The 22,841-nt window shown below is 53.8% G+C and overlaps 5 protein-coding genes across 5 annotated transcripts; 3 read left to right on the top strand and 2 right to left on the bottom strand.

Annotated features, from left to right (window-relative positions):
• The first annotated feature begins 47 nt into the window (after window positions 1–47).
• On the top strand, window positions 48–2,657 carry CAOG_01807 (hypothetical protein). Its single transcript, XM_004364618.2, has one exon. The coding sequence runs from the start codon at window positions 106–108 to the stop codon at window positions 2,446–2,448; it is 2,343 nt and encodes a 780-aa protein (XP_004364675.1). The 5' UTR covers window positions 48–105; the 3' UTR covers window positions 2,449–2,657.
• A 66-nt stretch (window positions 2,658–2,723) lies between these two features.
• On the bottom strand, window positions 2,724–13,647 carry CAOG_01806 (neurofibromatosis 1). Its single transcript, XM_004364617.2, has 11 exons — window positions 13,514–13,647; window positions 12,621–12,776; window positions 12,397–12,510; window positions 12,265–12,303; window positions 11,869–12,160; window positions 11,567–11,707; window positions 11,325–11,482; window positions 10,621–11,214; window positions 9,830–10,439; window positions 3,338–9,695; window positions 2,724–3,220 (listed from the first exon to the last, which is right to left on the bottom strand). Exons 1-11 carry the CDS (start codon window positions 13,640–13,642, stop codon window positions 2,863–2,865), a joined length of 8,949 nt encoding a protein of 2,982 aa, XP_004364674.2. The 5' UTR covers window positions 13,643–13,647; the 3' UTR covers window positions 2,724–2,862.
• Window positions 13,648–14,400: 753 nt separating this feature from the next.
• On the top strand, window positions 14,401–19,225 carry CAOG_01805 (phospholipase C beta 4). Its single transcript, XM_004364616.2, has 4 exons — window positions 14,401–14,437; window positions 15,494–15,505; window positions 15,677–16,225; window positions 16,388–19,225. The coding sequence occupies exons 1-4, from the start codon at window positions 14,413–14,415 to the stop codon at window positions 19,036–19,038; spliced, it is 3,237 nt and encodes a 1,078-aa protein (XP_004364673.2). The 5' UTR covers window positions 14,401–14,412; the 3' UTR covers window positions 19,039–19,225.
• A 56-nt stretch (window positions 19,226–19,281) lies between these two features.
• On the bottom strand, window positions 19,282–21,525 carry CAOG_01804 (soluble NSF attachment protein). Its single transcript, XM_004364615.2, has 6 exons — window positions 21,501–21,525; window positions 20,695–20,864; window positions 20,463–20,585; window positions 19,993–20,348; window positions 19,788–19,874; window positions 19,282–19,626 (listed from the first exon to the last, which is right to left on the bottom strand). Exons 2-6 carry the CDS (start codon window positions 20,855–20,857, stop codon window positions 19,465–19,467), a joined length of 891 nt encoding a protein of 296 aa, XP_004364672.1. The 5' UTR covers window positions 20,858–20,864; window positions 21,501–21,525; the 3' UTR covers window positions 19,282–19,464.
• Window positions 21,526–21,724: 199 nt separating this feature from the next.
• CAOG_01803 (hypothetical protein) lies at window positions 21,725–22,827 on the top strand. Its single transcript, XM_004364614.2, has 3 exons — window positions 21,725–21,980; window positions 22,366–22,520; window positions 22,604–22,827. The coding sequence occupies exons 1-3, from the start codon at window positions 21,827–21,829 to the stop codon at window positions 22,688–22,690; spliced, it is 396 nt and encodes a 131-aa protein (XP_004364671.1). The 5' UTR covers window positions 21,725–21,826; the 3' UTR covers window positions 22,691–22,827.
• The last annotated feature ends 14 nt before the right edge of the window (window positions 22,828–22,841 follow it).

Raw genomic sequence — 22,841 nt, 5'->3', positions numbered from 1 at the left:
GACCTCTCCACCCATCGGTTTCGCCCAACAATAGAAAAACCATTGCTTTTTGTTTTTTTTTTTTTTTTTCCTTTATTTTTTTTTTTTTGTTTTTTTCATTTCAAAATGTCTGCATCTGAACTGTCGCCCAATCCAAGCAGCAGCAGTCCGCGCCGTCACGGTCGCTTTGCAGTTGCCTCGGCGTCGCTGGACGATACATCGGTGCCTGAGCAGCCGCTCGACGCTGCGGTGACTGCAGACCAGGCAGAAGCAGCAGAAGCAAGTGAACCAGCAGCGGCATCATTGGAGCGCGATTCAAGTGCTGGTGCTGCGAATCTTGCTCTGGCAGCCGATAGCGACGCCGGAGAGCAGCTTCCGCTCCCTGTGTCTGCAGGCACAGCCAACAACGGCGGCGGCGGCGGCGATGGCGGCGCTGGGTCTGACGAGGCGGGCGGCAGCAGCGAACCAGTACCAGTACCACCCGTCCAAGGCCAAGTCCAGGTCGGTGAGCTGGAACTGACTCCTGCACCCGAGCCCACTCCTGTTGCTGTCGTTGGAGAGCCGACTGCCGGTGAGCGTGCTAGTGCAGGCAACGCACCTGATAGCGATCGTGCTTTGGCAGCCAGCGACCAGGTCGAGTCCTCCACAACCAGCGCAACCGGCTCGTCCGTGGACGCCAACAGCCAGCGCCAGAAGCCAGCCACGCTGCGCCTGCCAGGCCGAGACCAAAGCAATGCCGCGTCCGAGACCGTGGCGACTTCAATGGCGTCGACCACCTCAGGCTCAGCTTCTGCTTCTGCAACGGTCGTCCCCAAGCTGGTCGTTGCCGAACGAGGCGGTGGCGAGCGTCAACCCATCGCGCACACGCCTGGTGCACAGCTGCTGCTCGACTTGCTGCACGACGACGAGTACCTCTTCTACCTGGTCGAATTCATGGAACGCGAAGGCGCTCAGACGCTCCTCGCCTTCTGGCTCATGGTCGAATCCTTCCGGCAGTACTTTGTCGTCTGGTCGCCAACAGAGGCTCAGCTGCAACAAGAGCAACAACTATTACAGCAGCAGCAGCAACAGCAACCAAATCAGTCACAACTGGAACATGCCAATGATGGCAATCCTTCATCCCTGACCTCTTCCCCTTCGTCCTCCTCTGCTCTGTCTGGCTCGGGCTCATTGCCTTCTCGACCAGCTCGGCAAGCCTCGTCGACGACCGACCCCGTTCCGCCGTCGCCAAGGTCTGCGGCTGACATTGGCCCACAGTCGGCTGCTGCAGCGGAGGCCGCCAATCTCGACGTTGCGTTGAGCATTTTCAACAAGCACATTTCAGCGCGAGCAACACACCCGCTCCCGGGAATGACGGATGCGCTTCGGACCGATATCGAGGCGCGGATTCATTCCGAGCACGGCCCAGATATTGGCTGCTTTGATGCCGCGCAGTCCCATGTGCTGGTGCTCATGGACCAGCAGTATCTCGAAAAGATGCGCTCCATCGCGGTTTTCGCAACCCGTTTACAATTCTACGGCTCGTCGCCGTCCGACACTGCGGTTGCCGCTCTGCGTGCTCCTACCAGCCGCATTTCAGTAGGCCGCAACTCGATGCTGCTCGTTGACGACTCCACAGGAAGCATCAGCATCAGCAGCAACAGCAACAGCAACAGCAACAGCAGTGTTGGCCATTCACATCCCGGCCAAAACGGTCACCCCAGTGCTACCCCTTCGCCCATTCGCAGCCCAGCCCCCGAAAACAAATCCCCGCTTCATAAATCACTGTCGTGGCGACTCAAAACCAACCCATTCCAACAGTCTCCGCCCTCGCCATCTCCGCAGTCACAGTCGCAGTCCCAGCTTCCTTCAGTCCACACACCCAACAAGAGCGTGGCGTCGACGAGCAGCAACTCCTTGCCAGCGGTGGTTGCCCCCGCGCCTGACGCTCCTGCTGCTGCTGCTGCTGCTGCTCCTATTCCCACTGCTGGAGTTGCAGGAGGATTGGTAGCCCAAGACCCCAACAAGCAGGATGCCGCTGGTGCTGCTCGCGCAAAGCCCGGGTTGGAGACGGTGAATGAACACCTGACTGAAGCACCGCTCGAACAGGACGCAGATGCTGCCGACCACGACGCTTCTGCTGACACCAATGCGGCGGCTCACCTTCAGCTGCAACATGCACAGCAACAACACCAACAGTACCCGGAAACGCCCGCCAAGTTGGATGTGCACATGGCTCGTGGCGGCATTCTTGGTAGCGCTGCACGCATGTTTGGTATGGTCGATCGCAAGGTTGAGGAACAGAAGGCCGCGCAAATTGCGCGTGCCATCATCCAAGACGTTGTGGCCGCGACGAGTGCCACCGCTCAACAGCTCTCGGCTTATGATCAGCCACTCGGCTCCCCTGGTGGGCCCATTGCGCGGATCAACTCTCGCCAGACATCCCGGCCCGTGTCTGTCATTCTCTTTGACGACCGCGATGCGCTGTAGTTTTGCTCTTGCTTGTTGTTTTTTTGAGGTCGAATCCTTTTTTGCCATTATTTTTTATTTTCATTTTTAATTTCGTTGGCGCTGTGGGGTTTGAGGGTGTGAGAGAGGTTTCTCCTGCCCTTCTCCCCCTCCATTCCTCCCTGTTTGTTACGGCGACTATTCTGTCTTTTTGAGTTGTTTCTTGTTTTCTTGTAAATCCTTGTGTGATATTCCAAGCTTTGGCAACGTACACCTCGTGTCTTTCGATGTTTGCTTTGATATACTGTTGATCCATGCTTTGATTGGACAGGAAATGGGTTGGCAAGAAGGAGCTTAAAATGAGACAAAACACAAAACACAACAACAACTCTGAACACGAAAACTTCTGAACAAACAATCAACAAAACCAAACACCGCACAAAATCAAAAACATGCTCATGCATGCGAGTCGCTCTGTTGCTCAAGAATTAATGACGCAAGCTTTGCACACAAAGTCGCAGACGCCTTGGCTTGTTCGGGCGAAAGGGTGCGCTCAAACAAGCCAGACTGCATGATGCCGACAAAATTGACATCGGCGAGGAAGGTGGTTCGACGGCTCTTGTGTTGGGCGCGGAGCGCGGCGGTCGTGGTGGTCCCGGATGTCACAGCAATTGGGATGGCTGGCGACGCAGGGCGCTGCTGGGTCGAGTTGAATCGCACAATCTCACTCACAAGTGTTTGAATCACCACCATCAGCTCAAAGTCTTGGCAGTTGGTCAAATCAGTGTCAATTCGCTGCATGACGCCCTCGCTCCTAATCCATCGAACAGCAGCGACACGCGGTAAGTGCAAATTCAAGAGACCAATGCTTCCCAGCAACAAAGCAAAAAAAAAAACGAAACACAAAACAAAACAAAAAAAACCTCCTTACACAATCGCAAACAAGTCCGGCATGCAGGCAGCAGCGTCAGTGAGGAACTGGTAGATGAAAAGACGCTGGGTGTCATTTTCGGCATAGGCCAGCAGCGTGATGATGAGGGAAAAGAAGAGCGTGCCCATTGTGCTGTCGACAAGCAGAGCACGATTGAGCAGCTGGCCAAAGCGGCCATCCGGCGAGTCTCGCGGATTCATGAGATACATGAGATCTTCAGTGAACGGGAGCACGGCAACAATGTACGAGAGAATGCTGCTGGAAACTTCAATCTCGCCTCGCGGTGTTTTTGAGCCTGCCACATCAATCAGCGTGCCCAGTGTTCGCAAGCAGAGCGCTTTGGTCGATGGCAGCTCATGCCGGTAGCCCTTGATAATGTTGGCTGTCAGTGCAAACTCGAACGACGCCGTGAACGACACCAGCGCCTGCCGGTCAATGTCTGTGCACACAGATTCGAAAGGCGTCCGTGCAGCCATCAGCACGCTCTGCATTGTGGCACCGCCATCAAACGCCCCCTGCGCGTGGAGAGCCCGCAAGCACACGCCAAGCAACGACAACGCGGAGGGGAAGACACTGGGCTGTCCGATCTGCAGCAACGACACAGCCAGCCACACGAGATGCTTGAGCAGAGGCGAGTTGCGAGGCAGAACGACGGTGGCGCGCGTCAACGAGACAAGAATGGAGCCAACCAGCTGGTCGTGCTCAGGGCCAGCAGCCAGGGCAGTCTCGAGCGCCTTCAAGGTCTGCTCAATCAGCGACGGATCAAACGCTTGACAGACGACGCCGAGCGTGACAAAGGCCCGACGCTGCAGCGCAGGGTTGGGAGTGAAGGCGGCCTTGGTGGCAAACTCAATCCAGAGCTTCTGCAGGCGAGTGGCGGACAGATTGGTCGACGAGCCACCGAGGGGAGACGATGAGGCGCCGTTGGAAAGCGCGGCATTGAGCGACATGTTGCTGCCGCGCATGTGCTGGCTTGGAGAAGTGGCAAGCAGATTCGTCGTCGAGCTGGCGTGCAGCGTGCCTGTGGTTGACAGGGAAAGTTCGCCGGCCGTCGCAGGCTCGGCGCCAGCAGGCACGCCCAGCACGAGACGCATGGTGCTCAAATTCTCGTACAGCGGCTCGTCGTCGTCGTCGGCCGCGTTGGCAGGAGGGGCGTCCGTGGTGGCGGATGTGTCAATCACAGATGGGGGCTCGATCAACAAGAGCGAGCGAGGAACGTGTTGCCCGCCCGGCGTCGACGACGCTTTGCGGGAGGCTCCCTCCATGCGCTCCAAATCTTCGTCCACAATCACGGAAATATCAAACAAGATGGAGGCAATGGCTTCGATCGATGAGAGCGCCAGTGTGTCTGCCATGCTGCCGATCGAGTGAGGATCGAATGCAGCCGCGGCAACGTTTGCTGCGGCACTGATGCCAAACAGCAAGTGGACCTTGGGCAGCGACAGTTCCGTGAGAATCTGACGCAAAGCGCGCAGCTTGGTGTTGGACAATGGCAGTGATGTGCACAACGACTGGACAATGTTGATGAGCAGGCCGAGAATCGTGGCGCGCAGGAGAACGGGCCCCGTGGCAGAAATCATCGACACAATGTGCAAAAGCTCGGGCAGCGTCTTTGTGACGTTCAAGCGATTGTTGAACGAGAGCATGAGCAGGAAGCGCGACAAGATGGCAATCTCAGGCCAAAGCATGTGCTCGTCCAGATCGGCCACCGGTTTGGCCGACGTCTCGTCAATCACAGTGCGCAGGCGCTTCACCAGCTTTCCCGCAATCAAATCCATGTTGGCGGACGCCAACGTCACGGCCGTGTCGGCAATCACCTCGGCGCGCAAGGAGCCAAGACCGTCAGCGATGGCGCGCAGGACAAACGCGTCAATCACAAAGTCGGACATGGACGAAATCTGGGCAATCGGATGCCACACCTTGGCCTGGATGGACGGGTACATTTCGCGCTCATTCACTGTCAGCTCGAGCAGCGAGTTGATCAGGTTGCGCGTCTTTTTCAGCCGGCCGGGGTTGTCCTCGTCCTGCACGGCAAATGCGGCCAGGTTTGGCAGCCAGGGCGCCATGTACTCGAGGCACAAGTGCTTGAGCTCAGTGGACGATCGCGAAAACCCGACGACGCATTCGCTCAAAAACTCGAGTGTCAGGTGGGGCGCGTTGACAGCCATCTTCTCACTGATGGCAATGATAAAGCTCGTGTTGTTGGCTGGAATGCACAAACCCTTCGCCTCGAGCAGCTGTCCTTCAATGTCAAAGTTGAAGGTAAATGTGGCGGCGCAGAGCATGTTGTACGCCGCAAGACGCAACGCGGGATCGGCGCTGCCCAAGTTGAGCAGGGCCATGTTGAGCATGGTGCCGGGAACGTCGTTCGGACGGAGCTTGCGCTCGGACAGGCGCTGGTGTTCGGGCCGAGACATGCGCCAGCGCACAATCATGGCCTTGATCGCCTGAGCAATCTTGTCCGCCTCGGCGTGGGTGACGGTCATGCTGCCCGCGCCGTGATCGTGGCGGATGACAACAGTGTTGGGCACGTCCTTGCGAAGCACCGCTTCCTCAATTTCGCTCACTGGGAAAATGTCTGTAATGGTTGTCGCCACGCCAAAGATTTTACGCGTGTTCACCGAGGACAAGATCAGGTGCTCCGAGTGTATTTTGACGTGGACCGTGTGTGACTCGGCCGACGTGGTTGCGTTGCTAAAGACCTTGAGATTCTCGTCGAGCGCGGTGGTGGAGGTGGGCAAGTGCAAATCTGAGGCAAAGTAGCCACCAAACTCGGAAATGTGGTCGACAAAGACAAACTTTTTGTGCTGCTTGGTCGGCAGCACGAGGCGGAAGTACCGCTTGGCCACCTTCTTAAAGTACGAGTTGCAGTTGTAGAAAAAGACATTGTGCAGCAGCTCGAGCGTCTTGGGATGCAGCACAGAGACAAAGCGGTGGATTTGGTCCAACGACGGCTCGTTCTCGCGTCCAAACATGGTCATGTCGCACACAATGTCAAAGGGCTTGCTGTCTGCAACGCCACGCATGGTCGACAGCACGTGGTACATGAGCATTTCCATGTCCATGAGCTCGGGCTGAAGACGACGCGCAATAAAGTAAAAGACGGGCATTTTGCTGCTCGACACGCCCGCCTGGAAGAAGACGTGCTTGTGGCGTGGGGCGTCGCCAGACTTGACTTTGGCAAACTTGCGCATAAACTCGACGTGAGCCGCGTTGTCCTGGTTGAGACTTGACGTGCTCGGCTGAAGCGGCTTCTTGCTGGCCGTTTCCGGCGGGGCGCCGAGCTGCGACATGGCTGCTTTGAGCTTGTCAAACACGGCTCGGTGTCGCGAACTCGAGAAAGCCATGGCGGTGGCAGCCGAAGCGCCAAGTGAGGTGAAGGAGGCCTTGGAAAAGCCGTCCTCAGCTGCGATCGCCGGAGTGGCCGCCGGTGACGATGACAGCAGCGGCGGAGGTGGCGCGGCCATCGAGATGCGTGCGGTCGAATTGCGGACCGAGCCGCTGCGACGCGACGACAGTAGCTCCTGCTGGACTGATTCAAAGTGCGAGAACAGGAAAAAGTGGAGCATTTGCACATCCTCGTCCGAAACGAACGTCTCGACGGGCGCGGCACTCGCTCCCGCGCCGCCGGTGGTAGGCGCCTGTTGTGCGACTGAGGCCACCGACTTTGGGGGCTGGGGCCGCGCGCCAGCAGCAGCACCAGCAGCAGCAGCAGCATTGTTGGACAAATTGACAGAAGACGATGACAGCGGCGAGGGCGTCGAAGCGCATTGCGCCAAAAAGAAGGCCTTGGCCTGTGCGTCCTGAGAAACGTCGGCCAAGTCCTCAAACAGAGCAACGCACTGAGGAATGTTCTTTTGGACGAACGGGTTGAACTCAAACATGTACCTCTCCTTGACAAAGCTCAGCTGGTTGGCGAGGTTTTGCAACACCTTCGAGATGAGTGTCAGACCACGTCGGACGTTTTCAGAGAGCGTCACGGTCTCGGGCAGCACGCCGTAAACGTGTGGGGCCGCCATGGCCGGGTTGATGAAGCGCAAAAACACGGCCGAACCAACGCCCTTGATGCGGGCCTCTGGGAAGCGCTTGACGATGGCATCGGCCAGCAGACTGTTCAGGATGCGCAGGAAGGGCGGGAATGAGTCTCGAGACGACAAGATGGAGTTTAAAAAGGTCAGCGTCATGGCCTTGAGCGAGTTAAAGTTGGCCGAAATCTTGACCGCGCTCGGTTCTGGGCCCAGACTGTCCGGATTCACCTCGTACGAGGCTGTCGATTGAACCATGGAGAGAATGTTGGGCGCCAACACGTTCTTCCTGTATTCACCGCCGTGGATTGTGTACAGGTAGGACATCAGCTTGGTCGTTGGCGAGTTGCGACGGAAGAGCGTCTCGGCGCTTTCGGCAGCTTGCACCTCCTCGTCGAGCATGGCACGAAGGAAGGGAACGACGCGACCGCGAGCCTGAAAAATGCTCGTGAGGATACGCAAAAGCTCGTCTGCCTGAGCAGGCGGCACAGCAGAGCACAGGGACAAGGCAATCGAGCAATCCGTGTCGTCCCCAGTCACAATGGCGACGAGCTTGGCGTACTGATCCGCCTTGGCCGTCTCAGCCAGCGCGTCAAACTCGGTGCCTTGCTTGAGAATGTTGGTCAACACCTCCACGAATGCTGTACGCGTCTTGGTGTCGTCGTGGTAGCCCATCGTGATTGAGTGCGTCAGGCCGCTGTCGACGTTCGCGTTGAGCAAGTTGGACATGGCGAGAACAGTCGCCTCCCGGAAGACGATGAGATGCTGGCGAATGGGCTCATCCATGTTGCGCTTGCTATGCAGCTCAAAGTCGCGGCAAGAGTTCATCACGCTCTTAAAGAAGCTAAAGTGCTTCAGGAAGAGCGCCGATTTAGCCTGCGCGGCGTCCGCTTCGTCCACATCGGTCAGCAGCGGCAGGCCGGCGAGCAAACTCACAACAGTGCGCATGCAGGCAGCATCGAGATCGCGATACAAGCGCTCAGTGCTGCCGTCATCGAGCAGCGGAGGACCGGCGCCAGGCGATGCCATCTGGGCGCCACTCGGGTTGCTGGCTGCAGTCGCGCCGCCGCCCACGAGTCCACCTGCGCCGCCAGCAACCGATGGTGCGACGCCCTGTTGTGCGGCGGCTGCGGCAGCAGCAACTGGCCCGGCATTCGTGCCGTTGATGGCTCCACCAACCCCTCCGGTAGCGTTTGCTGCGCCACCGAGGCCGCTCTCGCCCGAAAGGCTCATGCGGAAGTTGGGCACCGCGCCCGGGTTGGAACGCGTCGAGCTGTCGGAAAAGCCCCAGATCCACTCAATCAACACCTCGACCAGCTTGTTTCGGAAGAGGGCCTCGTGCTTGAAGGTCAAGCTCGCGCGACGGGACATGACCAGCTCGATGACTTGGCAGAGCTTTGTACGCAGTCGAAGGGTCGTCTGGCCTGCAGCGAGAGCGGCCACATACTTGACAATCATGCCAATCAAGCCCTCCATGTCAATGCTGTCGAACGATGCGACAATGGTCGGCACCTGGGGCGCAGAGGGGCCGCTGATGCTTGGCCGCGAGCCGTGGCCAACCGGTCCGGCCCCGCCCTGGGGAGCTGCGGCGGCGGCGCCACTTGCGCTCGGGTTTTTGCGGCCGTCCAGAACGTGCTTCAAAATGGAGAGTGCTTGGTCGATAAAGAGCGTGGCCACATCGGAGGGTCGCGGCTGAGAGTTCTTGGGATCAAAGTAGCTCTCGACTTGCAGCGTGATGTGCGCAAACAAGATCGGGTACATGGTCGGCGTCATTTCCAGACCAATCATGTCTCGCGTGGTCTCGCGAATGAACGAGCTGGTGGCGTCACCGTCCACCACAAGGAGGGAGATGAGCTCGCTCACAAAGCGGTAACAGCTGCGGATGGGAGAGGAGACGGCCAAACTCGCCCCTGTCGTGCGGGAAATGGTGTCTTTGAACACCTTGAGATCAATCATCGGTGCAGCTGGAGCGATGGCCATCAAGTCGCGCGATCGCACGTTCGAATAAAGGCAAACGCCACCGAGCGCCACCAAGAAGCCAGTCATTTGCGCCCACTCTGTCTGCAGCTCCTGTAGCGACTTTTCCTGGGCAATAGGTGCTTCGTCGGTCTTTTGGAGTGACAGCTTCAGATTGGACATGCTTATCCAGGTCACGCTGCGCTTGCGGTCCGGGGTGCTTTCGGCCACACCGGCAGTCGTGTGGTAGTCTCGGAGTTGGGTGGTAAGATTCGTCCATCGACTGCTCGTTTCCTCCCAAGCCTGCAGGTTGCCCTCCGTCTGGCAAATCAATCGGCGCAATAGGCCACGGATGCGCTTTTGCTGGGCAGCACGTCCTGAGGAGAAGAACGTGGGGGAAAAAGATTTGAAACCAAATCAAACAGAAAACGATTAGCCAAGGACAAATAAAAAACAAGGGGGAACGAGCACTAGAACAACAACAACAACAAGACAAAAACAGGGGACATACCGGTGCCCACATTGCCAGATCTGGCAATCTCGCGATACACATCAAGATTGGCCACGATAGATGGAATGCCGGGTTGTGACAGGATGGAGTCGTCCTGGTCGTTCAGATCGGGATGCAAAATGTCAATTTCTTCGCATAGGCTTCCAAAGCCGTTCGCAGCGACTGCAACCACATTGACATCTGGATGCCAAAGATGCAACAAGAAGGTGACTTCTAGCTTGATGTTGGCGGTTGTTCGAATTTTCATGGTCGTGCTGCCACCGCTCACCCCAACCTCCGTCGAGCTCTCGCGCGCCTGATTGCGCAGGAAGGCATTGCGTGAGTTGATCAGCTCGCGAAGCCAGCTCACAAAGAGCACGGAGGCGCTGAACTTGGTGCCAATCAGGTGCAATGTCATGGAGGCAATGACGTGTGAACTGACTTCCCACAAGCACGCCATCACGTCCTGAATGTTCCACAAACTCATGTTGGCCGGCTTGTGAAGCTCCATGACAGCCTTGGCTGCTGCGTCCACAATCTCTGGGTTGCCAGTGTCTTGCAGGCACGATGTGAGGCCAGTCAACAGCTCGCGAATGTCGTTGGTGATGTTGCCCGAGGTTTGTGCATTGTACTGTTCAGGAGGTAGAGTCGGCAATTGCGGCAAGATGCGTTAGGATGCATCAGCGACAGCAACAACCAAAAAAAAAAAAAAAAAAAAAAAAAAGAGACAACCCACAACAACCAAATTCCCTCTCCCCGCCGCCAAAGCAGCCTAGGTAAAAAAAGAAAAACGATGCACGGGCGCTTCTTACATAAAGAGCGAGCTTGGGATCCGCGTGATAAAGCTGAATGACCCGCAGCAAAATTTCAACATCAACCGACTCCTCCATGGCCTTTTTGTCGGTCTTGGATTTGATCGTGCGACGGTTTGCCTCATGGTGGCGCGTCTTTAAAATGAAGGCCTGGAACATTTTCCGCAGCGGCGCACAAATGGCTGGGTACGCTTGCTCGAGCTTGGGATGCCAGGGCATCATGGAGCCCTCCGTCGCAATCTGATAGAGCGTCTTGACCAAGACGAGCTTAAAGATGGCGGGAGAATCCTCTTTGAAACAATCAGCGAAAATGGTCGTAATGACAGTGCGCGGATTCACACGGTAGTAGGCAAGCAAGTAATCCACCATGAGTTGCTGGTCGACTTCGCCTTCGCTTGTCGTAAAGGGCTTGGCTGGGTTGAAGAGCAAGGTTTTCAACTCTTGCTCAATCGACGGCATCAAGTAGCGCAGACTTGAAATGTCCGTCTTGTCAACATACGTTGAGGCTTTGCAAATGTCCACATACGGGACTGCTGCCAAGTCTGGATTCTTGGACGACGACAAGCACTTTTTCAAGCTTTCCAAGAATCGCGCCTGTCAAAAAAAAATTGGTAGATTCAAAGGGTTGGTGGAGGTGAGACGCTCAGAACCAAAAAACAAAAACGAAAAAAAAAAAAAAACAGTTTTCTTTTGATGAAGCTGACCTTGGTTTCAAGTCTGTCATCTTGCTTGCTTCCTAGAGCTAGCAGAATGTCGGGGCACAGCACAAGAAGCATTGCTTGAATGGGATATGTCACGGCACGGTACTTTTGCTGAGCGCTGCTCAAGCTATCGAACTGGTTGAACAAGACTTCGACATTGTCTGCCACAACAAAACAGGCAAGTCAGAGACACCTCTCATCATTCGCTCACGACTCATGACATTCATGATTTGACTTGTCCTTACCACATAGACGATGCTCTGACTTGGAAAGCGCAACAAACTCGTACGGGTGGCGATGAATCCAATTCCAAATGGCAGTTCGCAGGGCACCAGCAAGGTAGATGATCAACGATTTCTTGAAGACGGCACTCTTTGAGGCAATGTCTGTGTCGTCGCCAAAAGAGAGAGAAGAAAAAAGAAGAAAAAAAACATACAAGAAGAAGATAAAACGTACAAGAAGCAAAACGCACAAGAAGCAAGTTGAGCGCGCTCGCCGACCAGCCAAACTTTCGCGATTCAACGCAACGAAGGAAAGCCAGACATACCATCCAACACTTGCACGAGCCGTGCTCGGTTGAGATCGGCGTGTTCAATGAGCACAAGCTCGCCAGGGTCGGGAGCGTCCTCTTGCGACACCTTGAGCACGGAGGTCTTTTGCCCAATACGGCTGAAAATAACCGAAAAGGTCGATACGCTCACAAGGGCAATGATGGAGCTGACGACTGCTGTTATCTCTGCAGCTCGTGGCGAGTCCTTCAGGCTCAAGAGCGGATATGTGTTTGACAAGACGAGGCTACCCAGCTTTTCCGTAAAATCTGGCGATATGGTGGTTTGTGCCTGGGGTTGATGAAAAAGTGTGGAATGGTCGAAACGCACCAGAGATGAGCCTTCAAAAGAAACCCAAACTCGCGATGAGACAATGGTGTGCAACCGCTTCGTACCTCTGCTACGCTCACGCTGCCACGCCGAAGCTTCTTTTCCTATCATGGTGGCGATGGAGGAAACGAATGAGTGCAAACGGCAAACCACTTTGAAAAAGAGCAAACTTGGCAAAAAACAAACAGATTCCGTACCCAGCACTCTGCATGATACGACATGCATTCCCGGATTGTATTCAGCACAATCAACTGCGAGTCTGCAATGGATGCAACATCATCCTCTGTCATGTGTGGATTTGCCGACCGGAGCTGTTGTTGGCAGTCAGACGCGGGGGGGAATGAGTGCGACTCTGCTCAAATCGTGGCAACGCCGACACGAACGGGACGCGAACGGTAGCACATCCCCGCCAACCACTCACCTTGCCAATCTGCTCGATCTGCATGCACATGTGTGTGACGATGAGCGACATTCTGAATTCGCTCAACTTGATCAGCGCCTGCCGATTGCTCTCGACGAGCTCCTTGTCCCGCAGGACCGACAACCCGCCTTCCTTGTTCTGCGCATAGCATGGCAGCTGCGTACGAATCCAAAAAAGCGGTATTACGAAACAGTGTCAAAGCAAGCAGATTGAACAAAGAAGTGAGTCTTCAAATTGTTACTTGCCATAAAAATAAATAATCAGAATAATAAAATTTAGCCACAAAAAAAAAAAATAATAAAAAATAAAAATAATAAAATAGAACATTGTTTGGTGAAGGTTTTTTTTTTTTTTTTTTTTTTGTCAGCAATCACGCTGCATCGGTTTGCTGCCGTGCAAAAGCGCCTGATCGTGCGGGCGTCTGTGGCCTCGCATATGGAGCACACGAGCATCGTAGGGTGCTCAAGTCAGTGTGGATGGCCTGCCCCTGCCCCCCAAAAAGCACGCACAACTTGCGACGGCAGAAAGTGTAAGGATTGGAATAAATCATTTGATTTTAGACGGATTTTTTTTTGTTTTTTTGCTGTACATTTTGCTTTTTGAACTGGATTCTGCATGCTCCCCTTTGCACCACCAAGTCGCCCTTCTGGCGTCGTAGTTAGTAAGCGATGCCAGTACGAATCGGATGCCCCAAAAGGCCCGATGGACACGAATCGGCAGGCCAAACAATCAACCGGTATCGAAAAAAAATAAAAATAAAAAAATAAAAAAATAAAACAAATACGAAAACGACCGTTCATGCATTGTGCCGCGGTCTGCGTGTCGTGCACTAGACTACGACGACCAAGTGGACGACGGAGAGGCAGAGACACATGACAGGTCCGAAAACGCACCTTCTCGCGGATGCGGGTGACGAGGGTCAGGAGCAGCTGCGTGTCGTTGTTGGCCGGCACGGCGAGCGCGGCACTCGAGCCACCGCTCCCAAAGAAAGCCAGCGGAGACGACGCGCTTGTGCTGGTCATGGCGCAGATGAGAACTGACCCGACCACCCGAAATGCATGTGAAATATAATTCATCATGCATTGCAATGGGTGCAGGGAGGTGTTTCCGGTGCACTTGAGGGTGAACCTGCTGTTGCAAGTTTTCGCGCCAATGCACCGTGGGTTTGAGCTGGTGGCGAGTCCGATCTCCGGAGCCGGATAGGCCTCAAGATTGATATGTCAGAATAAGCTATTTGTCAGAGGTGTTTTCTGACAGGAGACGGCGCTAGAAACGGAAAAATTTTAGTTTCGTAAAAATTGGGTCAAAGTGTGCTTTGCAACGTTAGGTTGACAGAGCACCTCCAATTGCCAAAACGTATTGACCTGCTCCGTTTCCATCCATCTTTTGGAAATCAACAGCAAGTTAACATGTCGTTCAGTAGTCCAAATATGCCGTCATAAACTAATGCCTGACATTGACACGATCGCTTCGAGGGTGAAGAGAGAACTTTTGACCCTTTCGTTTTTAGGATTCGATTCCGTCACTGCGTTCCGTGCTTCGCGTATCCGCCTCCGGAGGCGGTTTCTATAGTACCTTCTTTTTTACTATATATTTTAAAAGAGGTACCACCAACGCAGTGACGACCGAATCGAATGAGACACACCATTGTCTTCTGACACCAAACACTTTCTGCCGCGTTTTGCATCAACCAAGGCGCAAAGCTCGTTGACACGCTTTTCGTTCAAGCTACCGATTTCCAAACCCCACTCTCAGACATGCATCCTCATTCTTGCTTTTCCGAGGTTTGCCGATGGCCAAGCGATCCGAGCCAGTTGGTAACGAAACGCTGCTTTTGTGCCTTTGTTTGAGGCTCGCCAGCAAGTCCGCAAATCCGCTATTTGACATTGTCATTGTCATACGTCGACACACACACACGAGGCAGCTCGGAAGGCGGGGCGGCCCCATCGAGAGCGCGCACAGCACAGCAGAAAGGCATCAAAGTGAATACTCAAAAGAAAAAAAAAAACCAAAAAAACAGGGGAGACGAACGGTGACCGAGTTTTGTCGAGCGGGCGAGGGGTGCAACTGCCATCGACACACGACCGCATGTTTGAGCGAATGTGCACACTGAAGTGCTTGAAGGGGGAGAGGGCGGAGTGCGCGGGATGGAAGCGTGGTAGCGATGCAACCGATTCGCATCAACGAAAAAAAAAAAAGAAAAAAAAAAAAAAAAAGAGCGAGTTGTGTTGGCGGTCTTGACGAGAGCAAAAGGCAAGGGCAAGGGCTACGTGCAGCATCGCCAGAGGGCGTCATCATCCGACCTCCTTGCACAATAGTCCAAGCCGCTGCACCCCCACCCCCGCCTTCCTCTTCTCCCTTTGTCCCTGCATCTTGGGTGCAGCCAGTTTCGAAACAGCGGAGAGCTTTTGTTGTTGCGCTCTCGCCTCCTTTTTTTTTTTTTTCATCCCTTCCAGTCGTCGTCTCCAGCGGCCGGTTTCGCGCTGAGGTCTCGAAGTGGAGGCCTCCTTGGTCTTGTCTAGCTGTGCATTGCGCTCTCTTCAGGCACGAGCAGCCCCCTCCTTTCTTCTCACTGCGACAGCTGAGAGTGTCTTTTCGAGGTGTTTTATTTTTATTTTTATTTTTGTTTTTATTTTTATTTTTATTTTTTTCCATTGGCTTTTGTATGAGGATCGACTTTTTTTTTTTTTTTTTTTTTTTTTTTTTTTTTTTTTTTTGGAATAGGTTGGTTTTGTGTTGTTCTGCTCACTTTCCACCCCCTCTGCTTGTCTGCTGCAACTGTTTGCTCTCTCCTTCGATCATTCTATTCCATCATGCGAATCTCCATTCTCCGGCTGGCCCCTCCCCCCTCCTCCCTCCGTCCCTGACCACAGGCATCCTTGAATGTAAGCTGCTACTTTGACAAGGTTTTTTTTTTTTTTTTTTTTTTTTTGGTTGTTGTTGTTGTTGCGGGTTTCCATTCTCGTTCATCAGCTGAACCCGTCGTCACCCAAAAGTCATCATGTCATTCTCATTTCAAAATCTGCAATCTCGCTGTGATTCCCCATCTTGTGCAGTGTCGGAAAGCCCGAGCGTCAGCAGGAAGACCTCGATCGCTGCATCGGCCGCCAGCCCAAGCCCGATGCAGTCGCCGGCCAGCACAACGAGCAACGCCAGCTCGGCCACCAACACGTCATCAACGCCGTCCACTCCATTGTCACGAGATGACTCCGAGTCTGGCAACGACACTCCCACCGCCAATGGCGCCAAGCCCAGCTTCACCCTGGTCAAAACCCACTCCAAAGTGTCCACCTTCTTTGGCAGCGACAAGAGCGGCCTCGTCATGGAGCCCATGTTTGCGGTCAAGGACGAGGCGGCGCAGCCTCTCCTCCGCGGCAAGTCCATCAAAGGGCGTACCGCGCCTGCTGTCGTCAACTCGGACAAGCCAGTGATCAAGTGCGACCTCAGCCCCACCAAATGCATCGAGATGCTGCGCATCGGCACCACACTGCTCTCCTTTACAAACGAATCCAAGCCCCAACTCAACCACTTTTGTTTGAGCGCCTACTGCCATCAGATTGTCTACAAGTCGGCTCAACGGCGGATTGGTGACACCCAGGAGTTTAGTACGTTTTTTTTTTTTTGTTTTTTTTTTTTTCGTTTGTTTGTTTTCGTTTCTTTTTGCCCGCTTTTGTTTTGTGTGATTGCTCCAGATGGGCTCATTGTTTAACCCTCTTGTACGTCCAACCCTTCCCTCCCTTCCCCGCCCACTCTCGACAAAACAATAGCAATCGATGTGGCCAGTATCAAAGAGGTGCGACTCGGCAAGGTCGCGAAAAATTGGGACAAGAATGCGCGCAAGTACAACATTGACGAGGCAACAACGTTTACCATTGTCTACGGCCAACATATGCTGGACGTCAACTTTTTGCACGTGTTTGCGGCCACTGAGCAAACCTTTGGTATCTGGGTGAAGGGATTGCGTGCGCTCGTTGCCACGGCGCGCGAGTCTGTTCGCGAATCGACACAGCTCTCGTTGAAAAAGTACTACATTGATGCCTACGTCCCCAAAACCGGGCTTATCAGCCTGCGAAAGGTGGTGCATTCGATCGGCAAGGACAAGAAGAAGCACACCAAGCAAATTCTTCAGTCAATGGGCTTTGCGTACTCAAAGAAGGTGGGTGTATCGCCCGAGCTCTTCCCGTTCGAGCGATACTGCGCCTTGTTCAACAAGGCCAACACCCGTGTCGACATTGCCGAGGTCTTCAACACGGTGCGCAGCCAGCTTCGAGGCTTGCCACCCGCGAAAGACCTCGACCCGAATGCCACTCTGACGTTGGCCCACTTCCGCGAATTCCTCCGCAAAATGCAAGACCAAACGCTCACAGAAGAGCAAACGTTGACGCTTCTGCGGCGGTACGAGCCCAACAACGCGTTGAAGGAGCAAAAGCTGCTCTCGTTGGACGGATTTGCGCTCTACCTGCTCTCCGAAGACAACGCCGTGCTGCGGCCAGACCACCTCCCGGTCTATCAAGACATGACACAGCCTCTCGCCCACTACTTTATCAAGTCGTCCCACAACACGTACTTGACTGGCCACCAGCTCCGCGGCGAATCTAGCGTCGAAATGTACATTCAAGTTTTGCTCTCTGGCTGCCGTTGCATCGAGCTCGATTGCTGGGATGGTGACGACGGCGAGCCCATCATTTACCACGGCCACACGTTGACTTCTAAAATCAAGTTTTACGATGTCATCAAGGCCATCCGGGACTATGCCTTTGAAACAACTCCGTACCCAGTGATTCTGTCCTTTGAAAACCACTGCTCCATTCCGCAGCAAAAGAAAATGGCTCTGTATTGTCGGACCCTCTTCAAAGACCTCCTCCTCGACGAGTTCCTGGACGGCGACTCGCTGCCCGAGAAGCTGCCGTCGCCCGATGATTTGCGCTACAAGATTCTCATCAAGAACAAGAAGCGCCGCGACATTGCAGGAGGACCACTGAGCAATTTGAGCAGCGTGAGCAGTGTGAGCAGCACGCGTGCTTCCGCCGCAGCGATTTCCGTCCCTAGTTTCGCAGCGGTTGAGCTCGCAGTCTCTGATGCTGATGGTGTTGCGGTCGACGGGAATGGCACAGCAACCGCGTCACCCGCGCCACCAGCCTCACCGTCTCCCACGAACGGAGTCGTCACGCCCTCGACGACTGGCTCCTCTGCGACAAGCCTGTCCGCCGCCGTCACGCCCTCCGCTACTACCTCATCTGGAACGCCCACCAACAGCAACACTGAAAACGAGCCCGTGATTGAGGAGGAGGACGACCCCGACTTTGTGGCCAACGAGTCCTCCTCGCCTTCGGGGTTTGTTGCACCGGTGCACGAGCCTCAGAAGACGGGCCGCCAGATTGCCGAAGAGCTGTCCGAGCTGGTCATCTACACCGAGCCCATTCCATTCAAATCGTTTGCCGACTCGCGCGAGAACGCACGGTGCAACCAAATGTGCTCCTTTGGCGAGGCGACCGCAGAAAAGCACCAAAAAAAGTCGGCGCGCGATTTCATGCTGTACAACATGCGACAGTTTAGCCGCATCTATCCCAGCGGCAAGCGCATCGACTCCACCAACTACAATCCCCAGCCTCATTGGAACAGCGGCTGCCAGATGGCTGCGCTCAATTACCAGACGCCCGATCTTCCGATGCAACTCAACATGGCCAAATTCTCAGTGAATGGCCGCTGCGGCTACGTGCTCAAGCCGTACGTGATGCGCGAAGACATTGGCTTTGACCCGAACGACAACACGGTGGAGCATGTCGTGCCCATCAATCTTGTTGTGGACGTCATCTCTGCCCAGTTGCCGACCGTCAGCGTCGTGTCTCCGTTTGTGGATGTTGAAGTGCACGGGCTCCCGGTCGACTCGTGCCGAAAGCGCACCGCGGCGACCAACAACACAACGCCCTTTCCCATGTGGAAGGAGCAGGTTTCTCAAAAAGTCATCCTGCCAGAAATCGCCACGCTGCGGTTTGTCGTGTACGACACTTCACTTGCTGGTCTTGCTGTCGTTGTCGGTGTCGCGACACTCCCGCTGAACAGCGTGCGGGTGGGCTACCGCCAGATTCCGCTCAAGACCGTTCGTGGCGAGCGACTGGACTTGTGCAATCTCTTTGTTCGGATACAAGAGCTGGAAATCATTCCCGAGCAGCATGCCGACTTTATGGCTGCGCTCATGCACCCTACGAGCGCGGAAGACAAGCACTCGGACTTGCTGGGGGCTCTGATGGGTGGTGGAGGCGCAGAGCCGGATGCGCCTGGGTTCGGAACCCCGCCTCGTGCCAAACCTACGAGCGAGACGTTGAAGAGCTCGTCTGCGACCTCAGCGTCTCCAGTTGCAGCTGCGTCTGCGCCCGTGACCGGAGACGATGGGGAGGAGCTGATTACAGCGTTGTAGTTGCGAACAGGCATTTGCGACTCTTTTTTTTTTCTTCTCCCTTCTTGTACGTTTTTTTGATTGTGAACTAAGGAGCTCAAGTTGTTGCGTGATTTCCGTTTTTTGTTTTAATATTGTGTTTGACGTTGTGCTACTGTCGTGTAACCATCGCCATCAAGTTTGGTTGTTCCCAACGTGCATTGTCGAGTTTTTTTTTTTTCCATTATTGCCGACTGTTTCATGAGCGGAGTGGCAAAGTGCGAGGGTGTTTGGAGTTTGGATTGGAGCAATGGCTTGAGTGCACAAAATTGTTTTGAAACAACAGGTCGGTCATGAAAAGTAACGACGACTCCCTTATTGTTACATTCGACGGCAATCGCCACACTCGAATCCAACCAAAAAAACAAACAAACACAAAACAACCAACAAAACAAACCAAAGCGTGAATTAACACAGCGGCTCAGCAGTCTGGCCACCAGAGGTGATTTGTCGCTTGATGACGAGCAAGATCGACGTCAGCCAAGGGTCGAGGCGGGAAATCGAGTCATAGTCGGCAACGATGGAGGTGAATCCATCAGCGTCCGACGTTTCGAGAGCCTTGAGGAGGTCCTGCGTCCAAAAAAAAAAAAAAAACCAAAAAAAAAAAAAACCGAGTGAGTGTCATTATTGGTTTGCATGAGATTCTCGGTTTGACACGTTGCATGTGATGGCAGCATTGCACTTCAACAAAAAGCAAGCCAAAGCATCATGCTTCTAAAACAATGTCATACCGAAACGAATTTGCCTTCTCGGGTATCAGCAAAGCCAGGATACATGGTCATGTACGACTCGAGCGCGTTTTGAGCCTTGACCAAATCCTGCAAGAAGAAGAAGAAGACGAAGTGGTGAGCATACTCGCGCCACATAAAGGGGTCGGCAAAAAACAAAAAACAAAAAAAAAAAACCACATTTACAAAAAAAACCACCCAGACTCACTCCTGTGCATTGCTGGCAAAGGGATGCCTTCATGAAATAGTCCTTGGCGCTGTACTTGAGAAGGTTGTTGTCGAGGGACTGACGACCAGTCTGCTCGTAAATTTCGGCGGCACGAGGATACTTGCCGAGCTGCGCAGAGAATTGGGCAACCTTCAGCAGGCACTTGGTGGCAGACGAAGTGCTCTCTTCGCCGGCAAACCAGTCAGCAGCCTGCTCGTACGCGGTGATGGCCTGCTCAAAGTCGGCGAGCTCGGTCTCGTAGACCTCGGCAATCGCCTGCTGTTGCTTGGCAGCGATGCTCAGACGGCCCATGTCGCAGAAGATGTCGGTGGCCGAGCGCAATGCCGCGACGGCAGCTGTCATCCGATTCAACAACGAAACAAAAAAATTGCAAGGGCGAGCGAGATGAGTTTTCGGGCAAAGAAGAGCGACGGAGAAACGGAACGCTCGACAAGGTCGAAAATGCTTACCGGCCGCACTAGTCTTCTTGTAGCATGTCGAAGCATCGACATAGTGAGCTGCAGCGTCGTGCTTGGACTCGAGCTTGATAGAGAGCTTGGCGCATTCGACAAAAGCATCGCCGGCCTCTTTCCCTGCAAAAAAAGGTCCAACAAGTTCAGTGTGAGCCTTTTCCCTTTCCAACAAACGACACAAGAGGAACGCCTCCTCCAAAGGTCCCACACCACATCCCACCAGACTTACACTTCTTGACCATCTTGTACTGGTTGGCAGCAAGCTTGTACAGCTCGACAGCCTCCTCGTACTTGACATTGTTGCTGCCCATCAGGTTGCCAAAGAATCCTCCGGTCGACTTGAGCTTCTTTTCCGCCTGAGCGATCAGCTCGCGTGCCTTGTCGTCGCCCATTGTTGGTCTAACCATGACGGGTACAGGTCATTCATGCATGGTGAGGTGAGTGCTTGAATCACGAGCGTCAACCGCCCTCTCCACCCCGACCCCACCCAACCAATACCCCACAAACCCTTCCACTTTGTCTCAGGCACGACGCGCGAAGACCGACTCCAAACACCACCTCTCTGCACCAGCATTGAGGCAGTGTGAACAGTCAGCTGGCCCTTCCTTCTTTTTTTTTTTTTTTTTTTTCCGAATTCCCCCTTTGTCGAGCGCAATTCGGCTCAAAGCAAGCGGCCGCGACCCCAATAGCATTGGTGCTGATCTTGCACCATTCTTGGCACCACCAAGCCGAGAACGCCGGCCGAGGAAGAGCGAGGAAGGAAGGACGACTTGAACGACAACCCGGTTTTTTTTTTTTTTTGTGAAGACTCTGTTTGGTTGCTGCAGCGCGAGGAAGCAACCAGCGCAATCGCCCGTTTGGCAGACATAGCGCAGTGCATGGTACATCCACAACGGCGGTCGCAGAGCGAGCTGTTCGACGGGGGAAGCGAAAAAACAAGGAGCAAAAAAAAAAAAAAAAAAAGCTGCACGGAAACGACTTTGAAAAAAAAAGAAAAAAAAAAAAGAGAAAAACACAAGTCAGTGAATGACGTACAGTTCGCTTGCCACAGAACAAAGACTGAGAGAGAGGTTGAGAGAATAAGAAGGAACCAGGTTTATCAAGGTAAAGAACAGTTGCGCTCAATTGTAGGAAGGGGGGTGAAAAAAGGAAAGCGCAAAGCAAGTGAGAATTTTCATCTGCGCTATTCTGCGTGGATCCGTTAGTCTCTCTCGTTAATATACATGCTCAAGCTTGCAATTGTCCCAGCCATGATAATAAAAATCATCGCACGCACTCGAGATCGAGCCAAATGTGACGAGCAGTCCATTTAACCCTAACCCTAAAAACCCTAAAAACCCTAAACCGTCACCAACTCTCGGATGTCGACACGCTCCCGCCGCTCGACGACCTCGCCCGCCGCTAAAGCGAACGTGCGCATCGACACTGCATTCAGCAAGACACGCCCCTCGGTGGCCGCTGGCCACGTGGGCGAGAGCATCAAGGCGAACGCGAAAAGCCGACAAGTCATCGAGGGTAAAACGCGCGCATCATCGCGCTTTCATCTCGCCTCTCGTCACCAGCACCGCCACGACGTTGTCAAAATACCTCAGCTGCTGCGAGGGTCTCCTTTAAGGCAGCACCGCCTCAATGGAATAGAGCAGAGCAGGTCGCTTGCGTTCCAAAGTGCAAGCTCGCCGCAAGTTGCAGAAAAATAATTCAAAAAAAAAAAAAAAGAAAAAAAAAAAAAGGTTGTTTCAAAAAAACGTTTTGTTCAAACTTGTTTCAAAACGCCGAACATTTTGATTCTGTTTTTGGGATTTTGACAGCAGTTCACGCATCACAAACACACCTCCATTTGACTTGATGCGAATTGCTTTTTATGCTCATGGACATATTTGTTTTGTCTGCCTTGGAGCAGTGCTGGACGACGACTTAGACGCAACTTCGCGTGAGCAACAACTCGAGCTGCTGAAGGCGTTCGACTTGGATAGCGAGTACGGTCCTGCCATCGGCATTACGCGACTTGAGCGATGGGAGCGAGCACAAAAATATGGTCTTGAGCCGCCAGTGCAAGTGAGTCGAGGAGTTGGTGAAAGCGAAGATGATGCCAAAAACGTCAAACTCATGCTCATTTTGTCGGCGGTTTGTTTGCAAAGATCAAGCTCCTCGTCCAAGCACATTCAGATGACTTGGATTACACAAAGTGCTTCTGGAAGACAGATGGCCCGAACGTGTGCATCTAGAGCTGTTTTTTTTTTTTTTTTTTTTTTGGTTTGTGAATTTTATCGCTGTTATGTTTTGTTGTGTTGTCGTTATTTTCGATTCCTCTTGTCAAAGAACGTTTCTCCCCGGGTTGCAAACACAACTTGAGCAGCCCCTGATACGCAACGAACG

Source organism: Capsaspora owczarzaki (assembly GCF_000151315.2).
Source record: "Capsaspora owczarzaki ATCC 30864 unplaced genomic scaffold supercont2.2, whole genome shotgun sequence".
Classification (NCBI taxonomy): domain Eukaryota; class Filasterea; order Ministeriida; family Capsasporidae; genus Capsaspora; species Capsaspora owczarzaki.
Note: the sequence above shows the minus strand (reverse complement) of the source record. Positions and strands in the feature narration are given on the sequence as shown.

Excerpts from the sequence above, each read along its gene's own strand:
- CAOG_01807 (XM_004364618.2), top strand. The coding sequence starts at position 106 with ATGTCTGCATCTGAACTGTCGCCCAATCCAAGCAGCAGCAGTCCGCGC.
- CAOG_01806 (XM_004364617.2), bottom strand. The coding sequence starts at position 13,642 with ATGACCAGCACAAGCGCGTCGTCTCCGCTGGCTTTCTTTGGGAGCGGT. Across the intron at positions 12,777-13,513 it reads TCACCCGCATCCGCGAGAAG|CTGCCATGCTATGCGCAGAA; the intron begins GTGCGTTTTCGG and ends ATTCGTACGCAG. Across the intron at positions 12,304-12,396 it reads CGTATCATGCAGAGTGCTGG|GAAAAGAAGCTTCGGCGTGG; the intron begins GTACGGAATCTG and ends CCACCATGATAG.
- CAOG_01805 (XM_004364616.2), top strand. The coding sequence starts at position 14,413 with ATGGCCAAGCGATCCGAGCCAGTTG. Across the intron at positions 16,226-16,387 it reads TGGTGACACCCAGGAGTTTA|CAATCGATGTGGCCAGTATC; the intron begins GTACGTTTTTTT and ends ACAAAACAATAG.
- CAOG_01804 (XM_004364615.2), bottom strand. The coding sequence starts at position 20,857 with ATGGGCGACGACAAGGCACGCGAGCTGATCGCTCAGGCGGAAAAGAAG. Across the intron at positions 19,875-19,992 it reads TTTGCCAGCAATGCACAGGA|GATTTGGTCAAGGCTCAAAA; the intron begins GTGAGTCTGGGT and ends TTCTTCTTGCAG. Across the intron at positions 19,627-19,787 it reads GAGAAGGCAAATTCGTTTCG|GACCTCCTCAAGGCTCTCGA; the intron begins GTATGACATTGT and ends TTTTGGACGCAG.
- CAOG_01803 (XM_004364614.2), top strand. The coding sequence starts at position 21,827 with ATGTCGACACGCTCCCGCCGCTCGACGACCTCGCCCGCCGCTAAAGCG. Across the intron at positions 21,981-22,365 it reads AAGCCGACAAGTCATCGAGG|TGCTGGACGACGACTTAGAC; the intron begins GTAAAACGCGCG and ends GCCTTGGAGCAG. Across the intron at positions 22,521-22,603 it reads GTCTTGAGCCGCCAGTGCAA|ATCAAGCTCCTCGTCCAAGC; the intron begins GTGAGTCGAGGA and ends TTGTTTGCAAAG.